The sequence below is a fragment of the Mauremys reevesii genome, linkage group 2 (genome assembly GCF_016161935.1).
Source record: "Mauremys reevesii isolate NIE-2019 linkage group 2, ASM1616193v1, whole genome shotgun sequence".
NCBI lineage: Eukaryota > Metazoa > Chordata > Testudines > Geoemydidae > Mauremys > Mauremys reevesii.
Genome location: NC_052624.1, coordinates 86,331,432 through 86,347,291, shown reverse-complemented (window position 1 = coordinate 86,347,291; position 15,860 = coordinate 86,331,432). Strand labels below are relative to the sequence as shown.

At 44.6% G+C, this 15,860-nt stretch overlaps 1 protein-coding gene across 5 annotated transcripts in view; it reads right to left on the bottom strand.

Moving 5' to 3' along the window:
- Positions 1-15,860, bottom strand: part of MLH1 (mutL homolog 1) — a 47,680-nt gene that overhangs the window by 10,538 nt on the left and 21,282 nt on the right. For 3 of the 5 annotated variants that reach the window (XM_039522771.1, XM_039522770.1, XM_039522769.1), the window contains 5 exons: positions 11,435-11,547; positions 8,933-9,026; positions 7,339-7,492; positions 5,800-6,161; positions 2,883-3,031 (listed from right to left, as the gene is read on the bottom strand). In XM_039522771.1, coding sequence (XP_039378705.1) covers positions 2,883-3,031; positions 5,800-6,161; positions 7,339-7,492; positions 8,933-9,026; positions 11,435-11,547 — 872 coding nt within the window. Of the gene's footprint in view, positions 1-2,882; positions 3,032-5,799; positions 6,162-7,338; positions 7,493-8,932; positions 9,027-11,434; positions 11,548-14,499; positions 14,644-14,799; positions 14,818-15,860 lie in introns of those variants that run through there. The other 2 variants (XM_039522773.1, XM_039522772.1) reach the window with 2 other exon arrangements.

Genomic DNA, 15,860 nt, shown 5'->3' with positions numbered 1-15,860 from the left:
TCGCCGGCACCAAAGCACGGAGCGGCTGATAATCATCATGGAGTACCAAACGGACTCGATACAGGCACTCATAGCCATGCAGGCGGAGCACTACCACGCCAGCCCCCCCTGCAGCCCTTGTCCCCCCATGTCACCTCCAACCCACTTTCCTCAACATCCGGGTTCTTATCACCACCAGCTGCTCCAACACCTGTAGCTTCACCACTCAGCCCTGAAAACTACTACCCTTACCCACTGCACTTAACCCCCATCACCATGCAGTATAGCCAGCCTGAAGTGTGGCACTCCAGACAGGAAAGCTGAGTATGATAACAGGACACATACAAATCTGTGATTGTACCGGTCCCCACCCCACCCTCTTGCCCTTTCTGTTTCTCAAGCAGTTGTGTTTCTTTTCAATAAATCCATTTATTGAAAAGAAAATGCATTTTTTTTGCTTTGAAAATATTATTACTGCATAAAGTAAAAGATATCTTAGCCCAGGAAAGCAGTGCATCTATGTAGCAAACACAGATTCCTACTAACATTGGAACTGCTGTACTTCACTCCCGTGCAGGGCACCACACATTACTGGTGGCTTTCGGCCTCAAATTGCTCCCTCAAGACATCCCTAATCCTTGCAGCCCCATGCTGTACCCTTCTAATAGCCTTGCTCTCTGGCTGTTCAAATTCAGCCTCCAGGTGTTGAACCTCTGAGGTCCATGCCTGAGTGAATCTTTCACCCTTCCCTTCATAAATGTTCTGGAGGGTACAGCACGCGGATATAACCGTGGGGATGATGTCATTGGCCAGGTCCAGCTTCCCATACAGAGAGCGCCAGCGGCCCTTTTAACGGCCAAAAGCACACTCCACAGTCATTCTGCACCAACTCAGACGGTTGTGGAACTGCTCCTTGCTGCTGTCAAGGCTCCCTGTGTAGGGTTTCATGAACCTCGGCATTAAAGGGTAAGCGGGGGCTCCAAGGATCACAATGGACATTTCGACTTCCCCTACGGTGATCTTCTGGTCTGGGAAAAAAGTCCTGGCTTGCAGCTTCCTGAACAGGCCAGTGTTCCGAAAGATGCATGCGTCATGCACCTTTCCGGGCCAGCCTGTGTTAATGTCAATGAAATGCCCACAGTGATCCACAAGCACCTGGAGAACCATAGAGAAATAGCCCTTCTGATTAATGTACTCTGAGGCTAGGTGGGCTGGTGCCAGAATTGGAATATGCATCCCATCTATCGCCCCTCCGCAGTTAGGGAAACCCATTTGTGCAAAGCCAACCACAACATCATGCACGTTACTTAGATTCACGGTTCTTCTGAGCAGGATTAATGGTCCTGCAAACTTGCATCAACACGATTCCAACAGTCGACTTCCCCACTCCAAACTGGTTACTGACCAATTGGTAGCTGTTTGGAGTTGCCAGCTTCCAGATTGCAATAGCCACCCACTTCTCCACCATCCGGGCAGCTCTCAATCTCGTGTCCTTGCGTCGCAAGGTGGGGGCGAGCTCATCACACAGTCCCATGAAAGTGGCTTTTCTCATCTGAAAGTTCTGCAGCCACTTCTTGTCATCCCACTCTTGCATGACGATGTGATCCCACTACTCAGTGCTTGTTTCCCGAGCCCAAAAGCGCCATTCCACAGTGGTAAGCATGTCCATGAATGCAACAAGCAATCTTGTATCGTATGCGTTACCACTGTCACTTTGGATCTTAAGGAATAACTCGACTGCCAAACATGATGTGCTGGTGAGACTCGTTAGCATATTCCTCAGCAGTTCGGGCTCCATTCCCGCAGACTGAAAGGGAAGACAGAGGCGCAATACAAAAAACGTTGAAAGATGGAAGCAGAGGGATTGCTGGGATGCGAAGCAATGCATCATGGGGAGTTTGGACAGGACCCAGAATGCCCCGCACCTCCCGCCCCCTTCCCACAAGCCACAGTGCCAGAATAGGAAGAGATGCTCTGTGGGATAGCTGCCCATAATGCACTGCTCCCAATGCCGCTGCAAGCACCGCAAATGTGGCCACGCCAGTGCGCTTGCAGCTGTCAGTGTGGACAGACTGCAGCACTTTCCCTATTGCGCTCTTCAAAGGCTGGTTTAACTCAAAGCGCTCTACATTTGCAAGTGTAAGCATGCCCTAAGTGACACAGGGAAAGTGGTTCCCCTTTCCTCATTCAAATAAAAATGCTGTGCACAAGCTACAGTAATTAAATTTAATTAATCTGTCCCATCATTGTTTCCATTATATATCTATTTTCAGAGACTTGCAACTAGGCAATAAAAAAATTCCTGTGAAAATGGCTTACCCTTGAACATCTCTGCATGGAAATTAGAGGGAAAAAAAGAAAAAATATACACCTTATTGTTTTACAGAAGTTCCATTGTTTAAGAAACCTCACTTTGTCCCTGTATCCAAAGCAAATAAACATAGAACCTTGGTATTTAGGCTTCAATTTTGCAGGCTGTTCATCTATGGGGTGAGTTAATACCTGTATTTGGAATGGAAAAAAGCCTTACATTAAGTTACTACATTTTGTTTATTAATGTGGTTTAATATGCAGGCACACTAAAGGCTAAACCAGCCCTTAGATATGACGTGCACACCTATCCTAAGTGGAAAATGTCTGCAGAAGCTGGTCGTCATGGTTTAAAAAACTCAATGCAAATTTTGCTCAGACAGTTGGATTAATTCAATACTGCTCTGGTTTAGCAGGGCAATCTGCAAACTAAGAAACATGAACAAAATATACAGCAAGAACCCCAGCAAACTTTCTTTTGTAACAGAAAAGGGCTTCTTGTACCACTTTTATAAAATTATTTTAAGTAATCCAAGCAATCGTGTTTAACTGTCAGAAGAATAACCATCTTGAGGAACAAGTGCCTTGCATACTTGCATGTGCTTGGCTACTAATTTCCTCTTGCAGAGTCAATATACTGGTTAGGTTAATAATCCTTCTCTTAGGGGTACAGGCAGCAGTCATTCCCTTTCTGGTATCATCTTCCTCCATTTCCACATCAGAGCCTGTCCACTGTCTCTTTCTGCAATACAGAGACAAAGAGGAAATATTTTCTATTCTCATTAGAATGATATACAAGTATATACTCAGCAGTGAAGTGTGGTAACCCTACATTAAACAGCAATCAGGAAACCCAGCTAGCTCCAAAAAGTTTCAAAGGAAAGATTGTTTTGTTTAATTTCCAAGGCACTGTTTGACAAAACAGGGCAACTGTCAAGGCTATTTAGGGATCCTTATTACTAATCACATTGGACAAATCAACTGTTTAAAGGCCCAACTCAGCACCCGTCAAATTCAACAGGAGTTAGACCAAGCCCTAAAGGAGATATCATAAAAGATCCTGCGTGTTCCTTAACTACATTTGAGTTTCTTCAATATAATGAAAAATAATCTCTCTCCCTGGTAGCTCTGGACAAACTGCCAGAGCAGCTCCAGTTGACCAGCACTACCAGGGCCTCCCCTGACTGGCTGCTCCAGGGATCCTCTCTTAAGAGCTTTGCATATAGTTAAATAGCCTCAGGTCAGATGATCTTTTCCAGAGAATGTGTGCAAGACTGGAGAAGGAACACTGTGTAACCTCCCTGCACATTGAGTTTCCCCCTGTACTTAATCCTCCATAGGTGAACATAATGGATTATGATTTATACATGATCGCCTTAAATAAAACATACCCTATTTACTTTTCACCATTTACGCTGTTCGTTTCCTTTATATTCATCTCTCACCTTGGAGAATGGTCATTTTCACTTTCTGATTCTCCAGCAGAAGCACAAGGCTTGTGTGTTACTGTTTAATAAAGAATTTAATTCCTCTGTGAAAGTTCAAGACAATATTTGGTTTTATAGTTTTCCTGATCCTTTTTTTTTTTTTATTAAAGAAAAAGCACCCAAACTTGACTGCACACTTTCATAAACAGAAGGATGAACTGATTCAAATCACCTATTTTAACCATGATTCAAATCAACAACTAGAAAACCTTGATTTGAATAATTAATAGTAATTGTTTTGCATTTGTACATTTTAGTTATTTTCACAAAGAAAACCTGATTCTCATTCGTTGGTAACTATTAAACATGTTGATTTGCAACTAATTACACTAAATTTGGTGCTTCTTTTTGCTAACCAGGAGGATGCACTATACCTATTACATTTATTTAAGCAACTATAGAACTTAACTTACATTTATTAAGATTCTAAATTTTATTATCTTTTATGGTGAGTGACACTTCTCTTATTTACTAGATATTAGTTTGTTTTACTTGCCATTTGTATCAAACTCTATTTGGATGGAAATTCAATTATAAATGCACAAAAACAGCATTTAATTTTTCTTAAATGTGCTGAATCAAAAAGTTTGTTACTTATAAAACTAATGAATTTACTAAAAAAAGTAGTATCAACTGTGGTAAGATGAGGCCCTGAAACATAAACCCTTATCAGAGGCCCAGTATAAGGCCTGAGGCCTGAACTAAAGTAATGGTTAAGACTTTGCTAACATAAAGCAACATAAAGTTAAGCTGTGAGTCAGTGGCAGGCCCTGCTCACAAAAGCTGGCAAGGAAAGAGCTGATGCTGCGAAAAGAGACATACCTAAACGGTACTGGACACCAGATATCAGAACATTCGCATACTTGTACACTCCACACAGATAACAAGGAACAGGTTGACCCATTCCAATGACAGGGCCAAAAGGGTAATATGATGGATAGAGTTGTTTTGTTTGAACCAACATGTACAAGGTGAGAGGCGGCACCTTACTATGTAGAGGGGTTGTACCTTGCTACATAGAGAGGTTGCACCTCAATACGTCAGGAGTGATGTGTAACTTGTTTGTACCCGTGTATAAGAATGCATCCCTGCGGCGGTGTCTCTGTCCAGCCTAGGGGGCGGTGGAAAGTCCCACCACTGACTGAGCTGAGTCTATTGTCAGGGAGCACATAAGTACTAGCTAGCCGCACCTCAGCAGCACCTTGGACTTCTATGCCGGGGAGCTGGAGACTGTGTTTCTTTTCGACAATAAACCTGGCCAACGTGCCTTTGTACCTTACTAGAGTCTGGGGGGGGTTCTCTCGGGGTCTGCTGTGTCAGCTATCTGCGCAGAGCTGGGACAGCACACAGAGGGAACACATGCACGCAGCCGATTGATATCAACATTGAACAGAGCAGAGCACCACACCAGTAACATCTGACGACATCAACTATAGCCAGTGAACTGAACTGACTGCTTCTCATCACCATATCCACCAAGATTTTAGAACTAGCAGATCTCATCCTCTCACATCTAGTTTTTATTCATAGACTGGAAGAGGGAAAAGAGCTCTCCTGATTTTTCAAATGCAACTGGTTTCTTAGCTTCAAATGAACTACTCATTGAACTGAACTAGTTGAACAAACTAAAATTGAGAAAATACTGTTTACACCTGCAGAAAATGTTACTGTTGTCAAAAGCTGGTTTAGCACTTCAACAACTCTGATTCCAGGTGCTTAGCAAGTGACTACCACCAGTTAAGTGGTCTGACTTTCTTTAAAAACTTGGCAACAAGCAGGCACAGCTAAATATTTGTTTTGTATTTAATTTAAAAAAATTTAAACAGATAATCATTTTAGGCCTAACATAAGTTGTCAATTTAAAATGTAATTTTCAATGGGTTTACTTCTTAAAATTAAACATTTAATATAAACTTAAAAAATCTGATTTAAATTAAAGAACTTTTTTTAAAATTTAAAAACATCAATTTTTATCCATTCTGATAAAAAGACAATATAATTATCCAGCATAGATCATCTTTACCTAGTAGGGACTGTTTCAGGAGTCAACCTTCCACTTTCCTTCTGCCCCTCTGGTGTCATCACTGAATCCCCCTGTGCCGCAACCATTGTATCAAAGTCATTGAGATCTTCCATTTCAGTATCCTGCTGTCTGAATCTGCCATCAGAAAGTCCTGTACCACCATCTAGGGTCAGCGCTGTATGCCCTGTACTCAAGGGTTTGTTTATAGGCTGAAGGAAAGCATCCAGCTTCTGGTCTCGGGAATCGGTGCGGACCATCTGGTGGGCATAGACTTTATCACCTGTTCCTTTAGCTGTGAAAGAGGAGCTTGCTACTGATTTAACAACCTCAGTGGAAGAGCATTCAACTCCTGGGATCAAAGTCTTCATTGCAAAAATGGGGGAGGGAAAGGAGAGGAGAGGAGAAATTCAGCATCGTCAGGAGATTGTACATGCCTATTTACCCTTGTATGTTTGGCCCCTTAAAATATCATTTAAGCCCAATTTAAGGCCTTAAATGGGGCCTGGGCCCCCTCTGCATTGAGTGAATTTCACCCTAATGAAATCTTTATGGTAAAGAAATTGTAAATCTTTAAATGTTCTGAAGATGCAATCCCCTGTGTGTATTATAAAAAATAAGCACATGAAAAAGAGAATTAAAATTATTATTCTATAGATACTATTTTACAATAGTCTACTTACATAAGAATTATAATCATAGACATATAATCCAATCACTTTTAAAACATGATTTATTTACTTGTTTATTATAATAAACAGAGTTTTATCCCTAGCAATGCTATACTATATTTGGTATTAGTCCTGCCTGGTGTTAGAAAAAAAATCCTAACCTATGTGTGTGTGTTTATTAGGTTATATAGTTATTTTGTATTTATCTAAAATACAATATTTTGAAACTAACAAAATTATACAAAAACAAAAATTGGTAGCGTTAAATAAATACATAATTCTACTTACTTAAGTTAGTATTTAATTATAAACCTAAATATTAAATTGAACAAATATATAACAGTAAATCCATTAATTTAATATACTGTAAAAGATTAAACATGAATAAGAGTCCATTTTAAAGTCACCCTTCTGTCTGAAAATATCTCATCATGTTATTTGTAAACCCAAGATGACTGACAGAAAGATAAAGAAAAATGTTTTTCCTTATATTTTTCAGTTTGTTTTCATTGTGCCTTTGACAGCACTTTGTGTATAATCATTTCCATTGTTTATATAGGTCTTTCACGCAGAAACAAGACAGAAAAAAAACCAACGGCAAGGAGACTTAAAGTCAATGTACCTGAAATTACTTTTAACTTCCTCTCTCCCCCCGCCCCCAAACTGACTAGATTTGAATTAGACAGTGTCACTTTAAAAAATAAATGTTGGCAAACACACTTCAAAAATGGACAGCACAGCTCTCAAGAGACGATCCACAGTACAATAGGAGTATCTGGCCCAGACTAGATTCTAATCTTGAACTTAGAATACTTGCTACCACAGGCTATTAACACAGTGAAGACTTGTCTCTTAATAGTTATATTCTCACCTGGGTGAAGTACATCCTTGAAGAGTTAGAGCCCAGTAATTTGCTCTCTATATGTTGCTGCACACACTCTAGGATACTGTCTTCATGAAGAAAATGGACTTCATGCTTTGTAGGATGCACATTCACATCTACATTCTGAGGGGCTATTTCCAGGCTGCAAAACATTTTAAAGGAAAATTAACCTAAAAATATCCCACTGATGGAGGAGTGTGTGAATATGCTCAGCACAAGATGTGTCAGAACTGAGGCCATAAGTTTACCCTAGGCAGCTAAAATGGACCTGCAAAACTAATGGTATTGCAGTGGAGTCTTACTTGTTTTGATACTTAGATATCTATTAAATACTAAGAGGCTTGATTCAAAACCCACTTCTTTCCATTTACTTTGGATCAGCCCATTAATGAACTAATTTTATTATATGATCGTTCTAAAAGATGTTTTAAAGCGAACTGTCACTTTTTCAGTGGACACATGTAACACTCACCACTAGCCACCTCTTTGTGACAAGGCCTGGCATATAGAAGCCCCACACTGGGCTAGCACCGCTGCTGAAGGTCACTCCAGCACTTTGGTGGTTTCTCTGTAAGGGTACGTCCGTACTACCCGCCCGGGTCAGCGGGTAGCGATCGACTTCTCGGAGTTCGATATATCGCGTCTAGATGAGACGCGATATATCGAACTCCGAACGCGCTCCTGTCAACTCCGGAACTCCACCACTGCGAACGGCGGTGGCGGAGTCGACGGGGGAGCCGCGGACTTCGATCCCGCGGCGTTGACCCCCCCCCTCCCCACAGTGTAGACCAGGCCTAAGGTAACTCATCTATCCAGCCAGATCACACTTGTCCCAACTAAAGTTCAAAACTATCTTTCAACAAAAACAAAAAAATGTCATCCTCTGTGTGATTCTTCAACCAGTCTTTGTTCTCCAAGGTCTTTTCCAGGCCTGCGTTCCTGAAAAGCTTTCCTCACTAAGGACCATGCAAGAGGCTTCTGTCTCTCTGCTATCTCTTAGCAAGAAGAGAGGCAGATAGGAGTTTTGGATAGAACAAATAAGTGTTCCCTATTGCTCTTGCTGTGGAAAAGGTCAGGGAGCCTGATTCTTAGTGCTGAAAACCAACAGATCCAACAGACTGCAGCTGGAGTTGTGTGTGCTCAACACTTCTGAAAAAATCAAACCTTTTCTTTAGTGTTTTGGACTTGCTAGTCTATAAAGGATGAAAGAAAACACACTTTCAGTTACCACATGCTTGGGAATAAACTGTCCCATGCTTTAGCTTAAAGCCCACCTTAGCTGTGTTCATCCCCTTTATCTAGCTCTGACTCTGGCTAGCCCTACAAGACAGGCATTAGAGGTTAAGGACTTGTCAAAACTACTGCTTAAGTCAATGTAACTTAAGTCGCTCAGGGGCATGAAAAACACATCACCGAGCGATGGAAGTTAAATAGACTTAAAGCACTGTCTACACTGTGCTATGTCAGCGGGAGACGCTGTCCTGTCAACATAGCACATCTTCACCAGATGTGTTACATTAGCACAGCTGCGCCAATGCAGCAGGATAGTAAAGACAAGCCCTAAGACTTTTTATTACTTTACCTTAAGTACAGGAATGGATGTGTACTTTTCGGCAAATAAGCAGCATATACAGTTTCTATAGCTTTCCGCAAAGCAGTTGACTCCACCAGTCGATCTGGAATGAAGAATAAAAGGGGGACAATCATGGGAAATCATTCTGTGACACCTTGTCCAAACCGCACATTTAAACACACTATATGGTGCCTAAATTCTCCCTTGTACCCAAAACTTCATGCTGTACAAGAGTCTGAATTTTTTTCCCCAGTAACATCTATTCCATAGTGTCTAAGCACTGACACAAATCTACGGTAGTTAAAAATTGCTCCATAAGGTATTCTGCTCACTTTCCATTTACTATTCCATCCTTGCTCTTCCCTAGTTCTCTTAGGATATGGTCAGTTTCCCTTCCTTTTTTCCCCCCTTAATATAATTTGTTTAACCTACGTTACAAACAACAATAAAATTTTCAAGATTATTTCAGTTTTAATAATCAGACTTCCTTTTCATCATTCAATGTAGTCAGGGTCTAAGTTTCACTTTCCAATTCTCATGCAGTAGCATATTCTATTCAGCTGTGTGCTGGGAGAGCCTAAATGGGATCCCACAAGTTAAAGGCAAACACATGAAATACTTTTCACTTCAGTGACCTTCATGCAGCAGGCCATCGAATGTTATGAGTTCCCTAAAGCTTTCTTCTGAAAGCAATCTTCTTGGTGACCATACTCATGACTTTATGAGAGGATCAACACAAGAGTTACAAGAGTTCTGACCTTTCTGCAATGTAACAGTTTTTGGAGGAGAACACTGCCAGAGCTAATCTTATGTGAAACTAGCCTGCAGCACAAACAAGGGTACTCAGATAAAGCAGTTGTCACTTAGCCTGGATGACATACTGTGCATATTCAGGTGCAAGGAGATAAGAAAGCTATCTTCCCTTAGTGACCAGAACAAGGAATAGATTAATCCTTGTGCGAGACAGGAATAAACCCTATTCCCCTGCTCTGGACAGGGCTGGATTAAGATAGAGGCACTGTCATCATTCATCATCATTCATGCCCGTCACCCCAACCGGGGTATGGGCCGCCAACAACAGATCTCCATAGTCTTCTATCCTGGGCCATTCGCTCTAGCTGGTTCCAGGTATAGCCCATAGGCCTGTGTTTAAGACACCAGTTCCTGGAGTCACATGATTAAAAAAAAAATTCTGATATAAAGTAAGTTTATGGGTAGAAGTAAAGCCTCAAAACATGATTTGAGCAACTGACAGTGATAGAAACAATAACTCAGAACTGCCCCATGCATCTTAATGCAGTGTTAACTCCACAATCCCATTACCCTAGGTGGCCCTGCCAACATTATCCCAGAAGAGGATTATGTGTATGACAAGAGGAGAAAAGTGCAGCAGGCCCAATCTGCCCACCCACTCCAGCAGATAAACTCCAGTTCAGGAGTAAGTATTTGGGGAAGCCTCCCTGCTGCTGTGAGGGGCAGGGGAATGAGGGGCAGAAGGGACACCTAAGGGAGGAAGGCCTCTGCTCCCACTCCTGGGAGAAGGAAGTGGCCCCATGCCTCTACCTGTCTGGCTGGAGAAGGTTATGGCAAGTGGGGGTAGGGAGAGCCACAGAGAACTCTATCATGGTACGTACGGATTACTGTAGGCAGGGCCGGCTCTAGGATTTCTGCCGCCCCAGGCAGAAAAGAAAAGCGCCCCCCAGCGGCGCGCGAGCGCGCCCCCCCCCCCCCCCCCGCCCCCCCGCCCCCCGCCCCCGCCCCCCCCCCCCCCCCCCCCCGCCGGCCCCCCCCCCCCCGCCCCCCGCCCGCCCCCCCCGCCCCCCCCCCCGCCCCCCCCCGCCGCCCCCCCCCCCCCCTCCCCCCCCCAGAACCCCCGCCCCCTCCACCCCCCCCCCCCCCCGCCCCCCCCCCCCCCCCCCCTCCCGGCCCCCCCCCCCCCCGCCCCCGCCCCCCCCCCGCCCCCCCCCACCCCGCCCCCCCCCCGCCCCCCCCCCCCGCCCCCCCCGCCCCCCCCCGCCCCCCCCTCCCCCCCCGCCCCCCCCCCCGGCCCCCCCCCCCCCCCCCGCCGGCCCCCCCCCCCCCCCCCCCCCCCCCCCCCCCCCCCCCCCCCGCCCCCCCGGCCCCCCCCACCCCCCCCCCCACCCCCCGACCCCCGCCCCCGCGCCCCGCGTGCCCCCCCCCCCTCCCCCACCCCGGCGCCCGCCGCCCCCCCCGGCCGGCTGGTGCCTGGAGCCGGCCCTGACTGTAGGCTGGACCTGGCTCCAGCCACTCTATAACACTCCAGACCACAAAACACTGCAGACAGGTAAACATTTGGTTTGACTTCGACTTCCCTGCTTACTACAAGATCTCACCAATGGCAGAATTTAGCCCTTATGTGATTTTCAAAAAGGTGCACATTCAAAGCCTTGATGCTGCTGTTCTTTAGAAAGAAATGGATGTACACTCGGCTAAAAATTATACAAAAAGAAACAAAGTATATACCAACAATACACATTTCTTTGCACTTACGATTTATGAAGAGTAAAAACATGCATTTCTTCACTGAGTAGTTTGCATTCGTTATGTAGCCTTTCATTTTAAAGGCCAGCTTCCCATCTTCACAGCCCACTTCTATCAGTTCTCTGTAGACAGTTTTTATTTTGAAAGAGAATACATGAAAATACGCAGTGCTGTGCAAAGCGTTTATTGACATGCATTTAAGATAGTTACATTACCAGCAAATAGAAATACACCATTTTGAATTTGGTTATATAGAGAGACAAGGTGGGTGAGGTATTATCTTTTATTGGACCAACTTCTCTTGGTGAGAGAGAACTTTCAAGCTTACACAGAACTGTTCTTCAAGTCTGGGAAATGTATTCAGAGTGTCAAAGCTAAATATAAGGCAGAGCAGATTGTTTAGGAAATGTAGTCAGATATCCACCCCAAACACACCACCAAATTCATGCTCCATTTTATCCTCACCCATAACAATTTTACATTCAACACCACACACTTTGTCCAAACCATGGGAACAGCAACAGGTACTAGGATGGCTACCCAATATGCTAACCTCTTCATGGGCCACCCTGAGGAAAAATTTCTGGACAAATGCACCACGAATCCAATGATACACCTCAGATACATAGATGATATTTTCATCATCTGGACAACTCCCTCAGGATTTCCACCACAACTACTACCCATCCATTAAACTCCCACACTAGCATCAATTTCCTGGAAACCATGATCCACTTCAACAATGGAACCCTACAGAAAACTATATACAAGAAACACACAGATCACCATACCCGCCTTCACAGATCCAGTAAACACTCCAAACACACCAAAAATCTGTTATCTGCAGCCAGGCACGCAGATACCACAGAATATACACCTTGACAGACTTAAAACCGCCTTCACCAAACAAGGACTCTCCAACAGAGAAGTAAATTGAGCCATGGCATGGGCCAAACAGCCCGAGAAAACCTGCTTCATTACAGAAATAAACCCCTCTCTGACTGCACACCCCTAGTTATCACCTCCCACCCCACACTGGAACCCATATGGGGTATCAAGCAATAACAACCCATATTCTATGGGGACCATGTAAAGAAATAAATTTTTCCTTAAATCCCTCTTTTGCCCTTTGAACAACTCCTCAACCTCATCATCAGAAGCAAGTTCCACACAGACCATGACACACCACTCAAAGCAGCACCAGACCCTGCCAGAACCACAGATGAAAAACCTGTAGACATATCTCCAATGCTATAATGATCAACACCTTCCACAATTTACCTTTCAAGATCCATGGGTCCTGTACGTTCCTTTCACAACATGTGGTATATCATCCAATGCACTAAATTGTTAAATCCTTCCAATAGTTAGAGCCCTGCGTGGATACAAAATTTAAATCCACAGATATCCACATCCATGGATGTGGATCAGTATCTGCAGAGCTGCAGGACTCTACCAGGAACCACAGTGGCAAAAGCAGAGCTCCCAGGAGGAACCAGTGCCCTGTGCTGGCAGCTCCTCCAGCGTGGCTGTACCGCCCCAGCCATGTCCACTGCACTAGCACGACCAGGGACAGCTAATGGTGAGTCTGGTGCCCGCCCAAGTGGATGGGGCTGGGGGCAGACAGCCACGCTGGAGGAACTGCCAGCACAGGGTGCTGGCTCCTGGAAGCAGCAGCCTGCCAGGCTGCTGTTTTTGCCGCTGCGGTTCCCAGTAGAGCCCTACAGCTCTGTGGATATGTGCATCGCAGATACACATTTTGTATCCACGCAGGTCTCTACCAATAGCAACTATGTGAGTGAAACCAGACAATCACTACACTCTCAAATGAATTCTCACAGAATAACGATAAAAGACAAACACATCATCTGTGGGAGAACAGTTTTCACAAAATGACCACTGTCTCTGACCTCTCAGTCCTTATTCTCAAAGGAAATCTGCACAACACATTCAAAAGATGAGCCTGAGAGCTTAAATTCATAACTTTTAGTGTCTAGCAAAAACATGGACTCAATAGAGACAATGAAATTATAGCTTATTACAACAATCTATAACCCACTCACACCCCACACAACTGCAGTCCCCCCCACCCCTTCCTTTTGCCCTTGCAACTGGAGGGGTGTTACTGAGTCACTTCACCTTGAATGGTCCTTTGGAATACGTGTTAACTCCTTACACTAATCAATCTGTTCCATCTTGTATTTAGCTGTGACACTGAGTACCTTTTGAAGACCTGAAGAAGAGTTCTGTGTAAGCTCAAAAGCTTGTCTCACAACAGAAGTTGGTCCAACAAGAGATACTACCTCACTCACCTCGTCTTTCTAATATCCTGGGACCAACATGGCTACAACAACTCTGCAATGACAACAGTGCAGATGTTTTGTTTATGTGATAGTTACCGAATATGAGAATCCTTTTAAAGAGTTTTAAATGTTTTTGTTGGCACATAAAATTGTTACTCATACAAATAATGAAGCCAAGTAGTCTTATTTACCATGTACCCTCAAACTGATAGTACAATTAGAAAGAAAAATGTCAAAGCCTCTACAAATTATCCAGAGTAGCTTTTCAATAAATTAACATGCCACATTGTCCAAGATCCTGTGGCTATCAAGGACTAGGAATGACTGTTACATCATCACTGGCAAGCATGGATTTCAGTACTCTCAAGGTTTAAGGCACATGTTACTAGCATTGAGAGACCAAGAGACACTTTAAAATTGTCACTGGCTCCATAACTGATTATTAGTTTTCCTGAAACTATGACCTACATACCTTTTCAATCTCCACTTTTACCTGATTTGCATTAAGGGGTAGGATGCTGGTAGAGAGTGGAGAGTGCTTAAACATTTCTCCTGGTCAGTGCAGACAGGTCTTAACTATATTAGTCTCCATCACAGTTTGTAAAACTCTTATAAGCCCAGTTAGATCCTATTTACATTGGCCAAGGAAATCCTATTAAGCCTAGGTAATTTATAACTCCCTAGAAAGGAGTTAATGTGATTTTTAAAATCACACAGTCAGTTCCATTCCTTAGCTGTAATTTCTAATGTTAGTAACAGAATTAAACCGACCTTCCTATCAGTGTTGGCAAGAGCCCAACAGAGTTGGCAGCAAAGCATTCTGCAAAACTGTTCTATGAAATGTATGCAGTTAAGCATTTTATGGGAGGGATTCTTCCTACAATTACTGCTGAGACTTTCTGGCGTAGGGGATATTTTTATAACCCCTTTCTTGTGATTTGTTCAACGAGAGCTCTCATTCCAATTTATAGTCACTGTACAAAAACAAATGTAACATTTCAGAAAAGCACATTTAAAGGAATTACTAGTTCTAACAAGTAAGGTGTAATAGGAGGAAATACTGAAATTCACCAGTGTAGGAAGTGGCTGGGCACTTCTAGAAGATATTGGGCCAAACTGTCTTCTAGATCAGTGTTTAGAAGATTCTCTCCAGGTACAGACAGTTCCCTTTCTGCACACTGAGGGGAAGATCAGACACTTATGTGGCAATATTCCTAGTTCCCCCGACCCTGTTCTTGGATACATTAAAGACCCTTCTGTGAGTTAGAGAGCTGTGCAATGTGCATTGTTTTTTCCCAGGTGTGTCCCTAGCTATTCTGGAGCCCTAGGCAGTCCCACCATGGGGGTGGGGGCAGCCCTCCATGGGGGCGGGGGAGGGGGGAAGTCTGGCCCCAGGCCTCCGTGGGGGGCGGGGGAGGAGGTCGGGACTGGCTTGGGCCCCGGCATTCAGCGGTTGCGCGGCTGGGACCAGGTTGCTGCACTTCCCACCACCGGTGAGTGCAGGCCCAGCCCTGCAGCATTCCTCAGGGAAGTGAGGGCAGTGCAGGGGTGGGAAGAGGCAGGGCTGGGGAAGGGGCAGAGCAAGTGTGGGGGCTTTGGGGAAGGGGTGGATCAGGGGCTGGAGCAGCACACAGCTGCACAGGGCACCAGGAAATTGGGTGCCCCAATTTCCTGGTGCCCTATGCAGCTGCGTACTTTGCGTATGGGTAAGGACAGCCCTGTTCTTTCCCCATCTTCATTAAACCTGAAGGGAATTTGCTGAAAAGTTAATACAGTCTAAGGCTTCTTCACTGTGGAACTCTTCTTGGGAAGCTCAGTGGCTACTAAAGATATGTCTACACAGCAATTAAACACCCCTGGCTGGCCCGTACCAGGCAACTCAGGCTAGCAGACCTAGGGCTGCAAGGCTGCTTCACTGCTGTGTAGGTTTCTGGGCTCAGGCTGGAGTCTAGACTCTAGGATCCTCCCACCTTTCAGGGTACTAGAGCCCGGGCCCCAGCCCAGCAGTCTACACAGCAATGAAACAGCCCCAGCCAGACCCCCATGAGCCCGAGTCAGCCATCACAAGCCAGCCGCAGATTTTCCTCGGCCGTGCAGTAAAACCCTACGTTACTTTATCTTAACTTAAATAG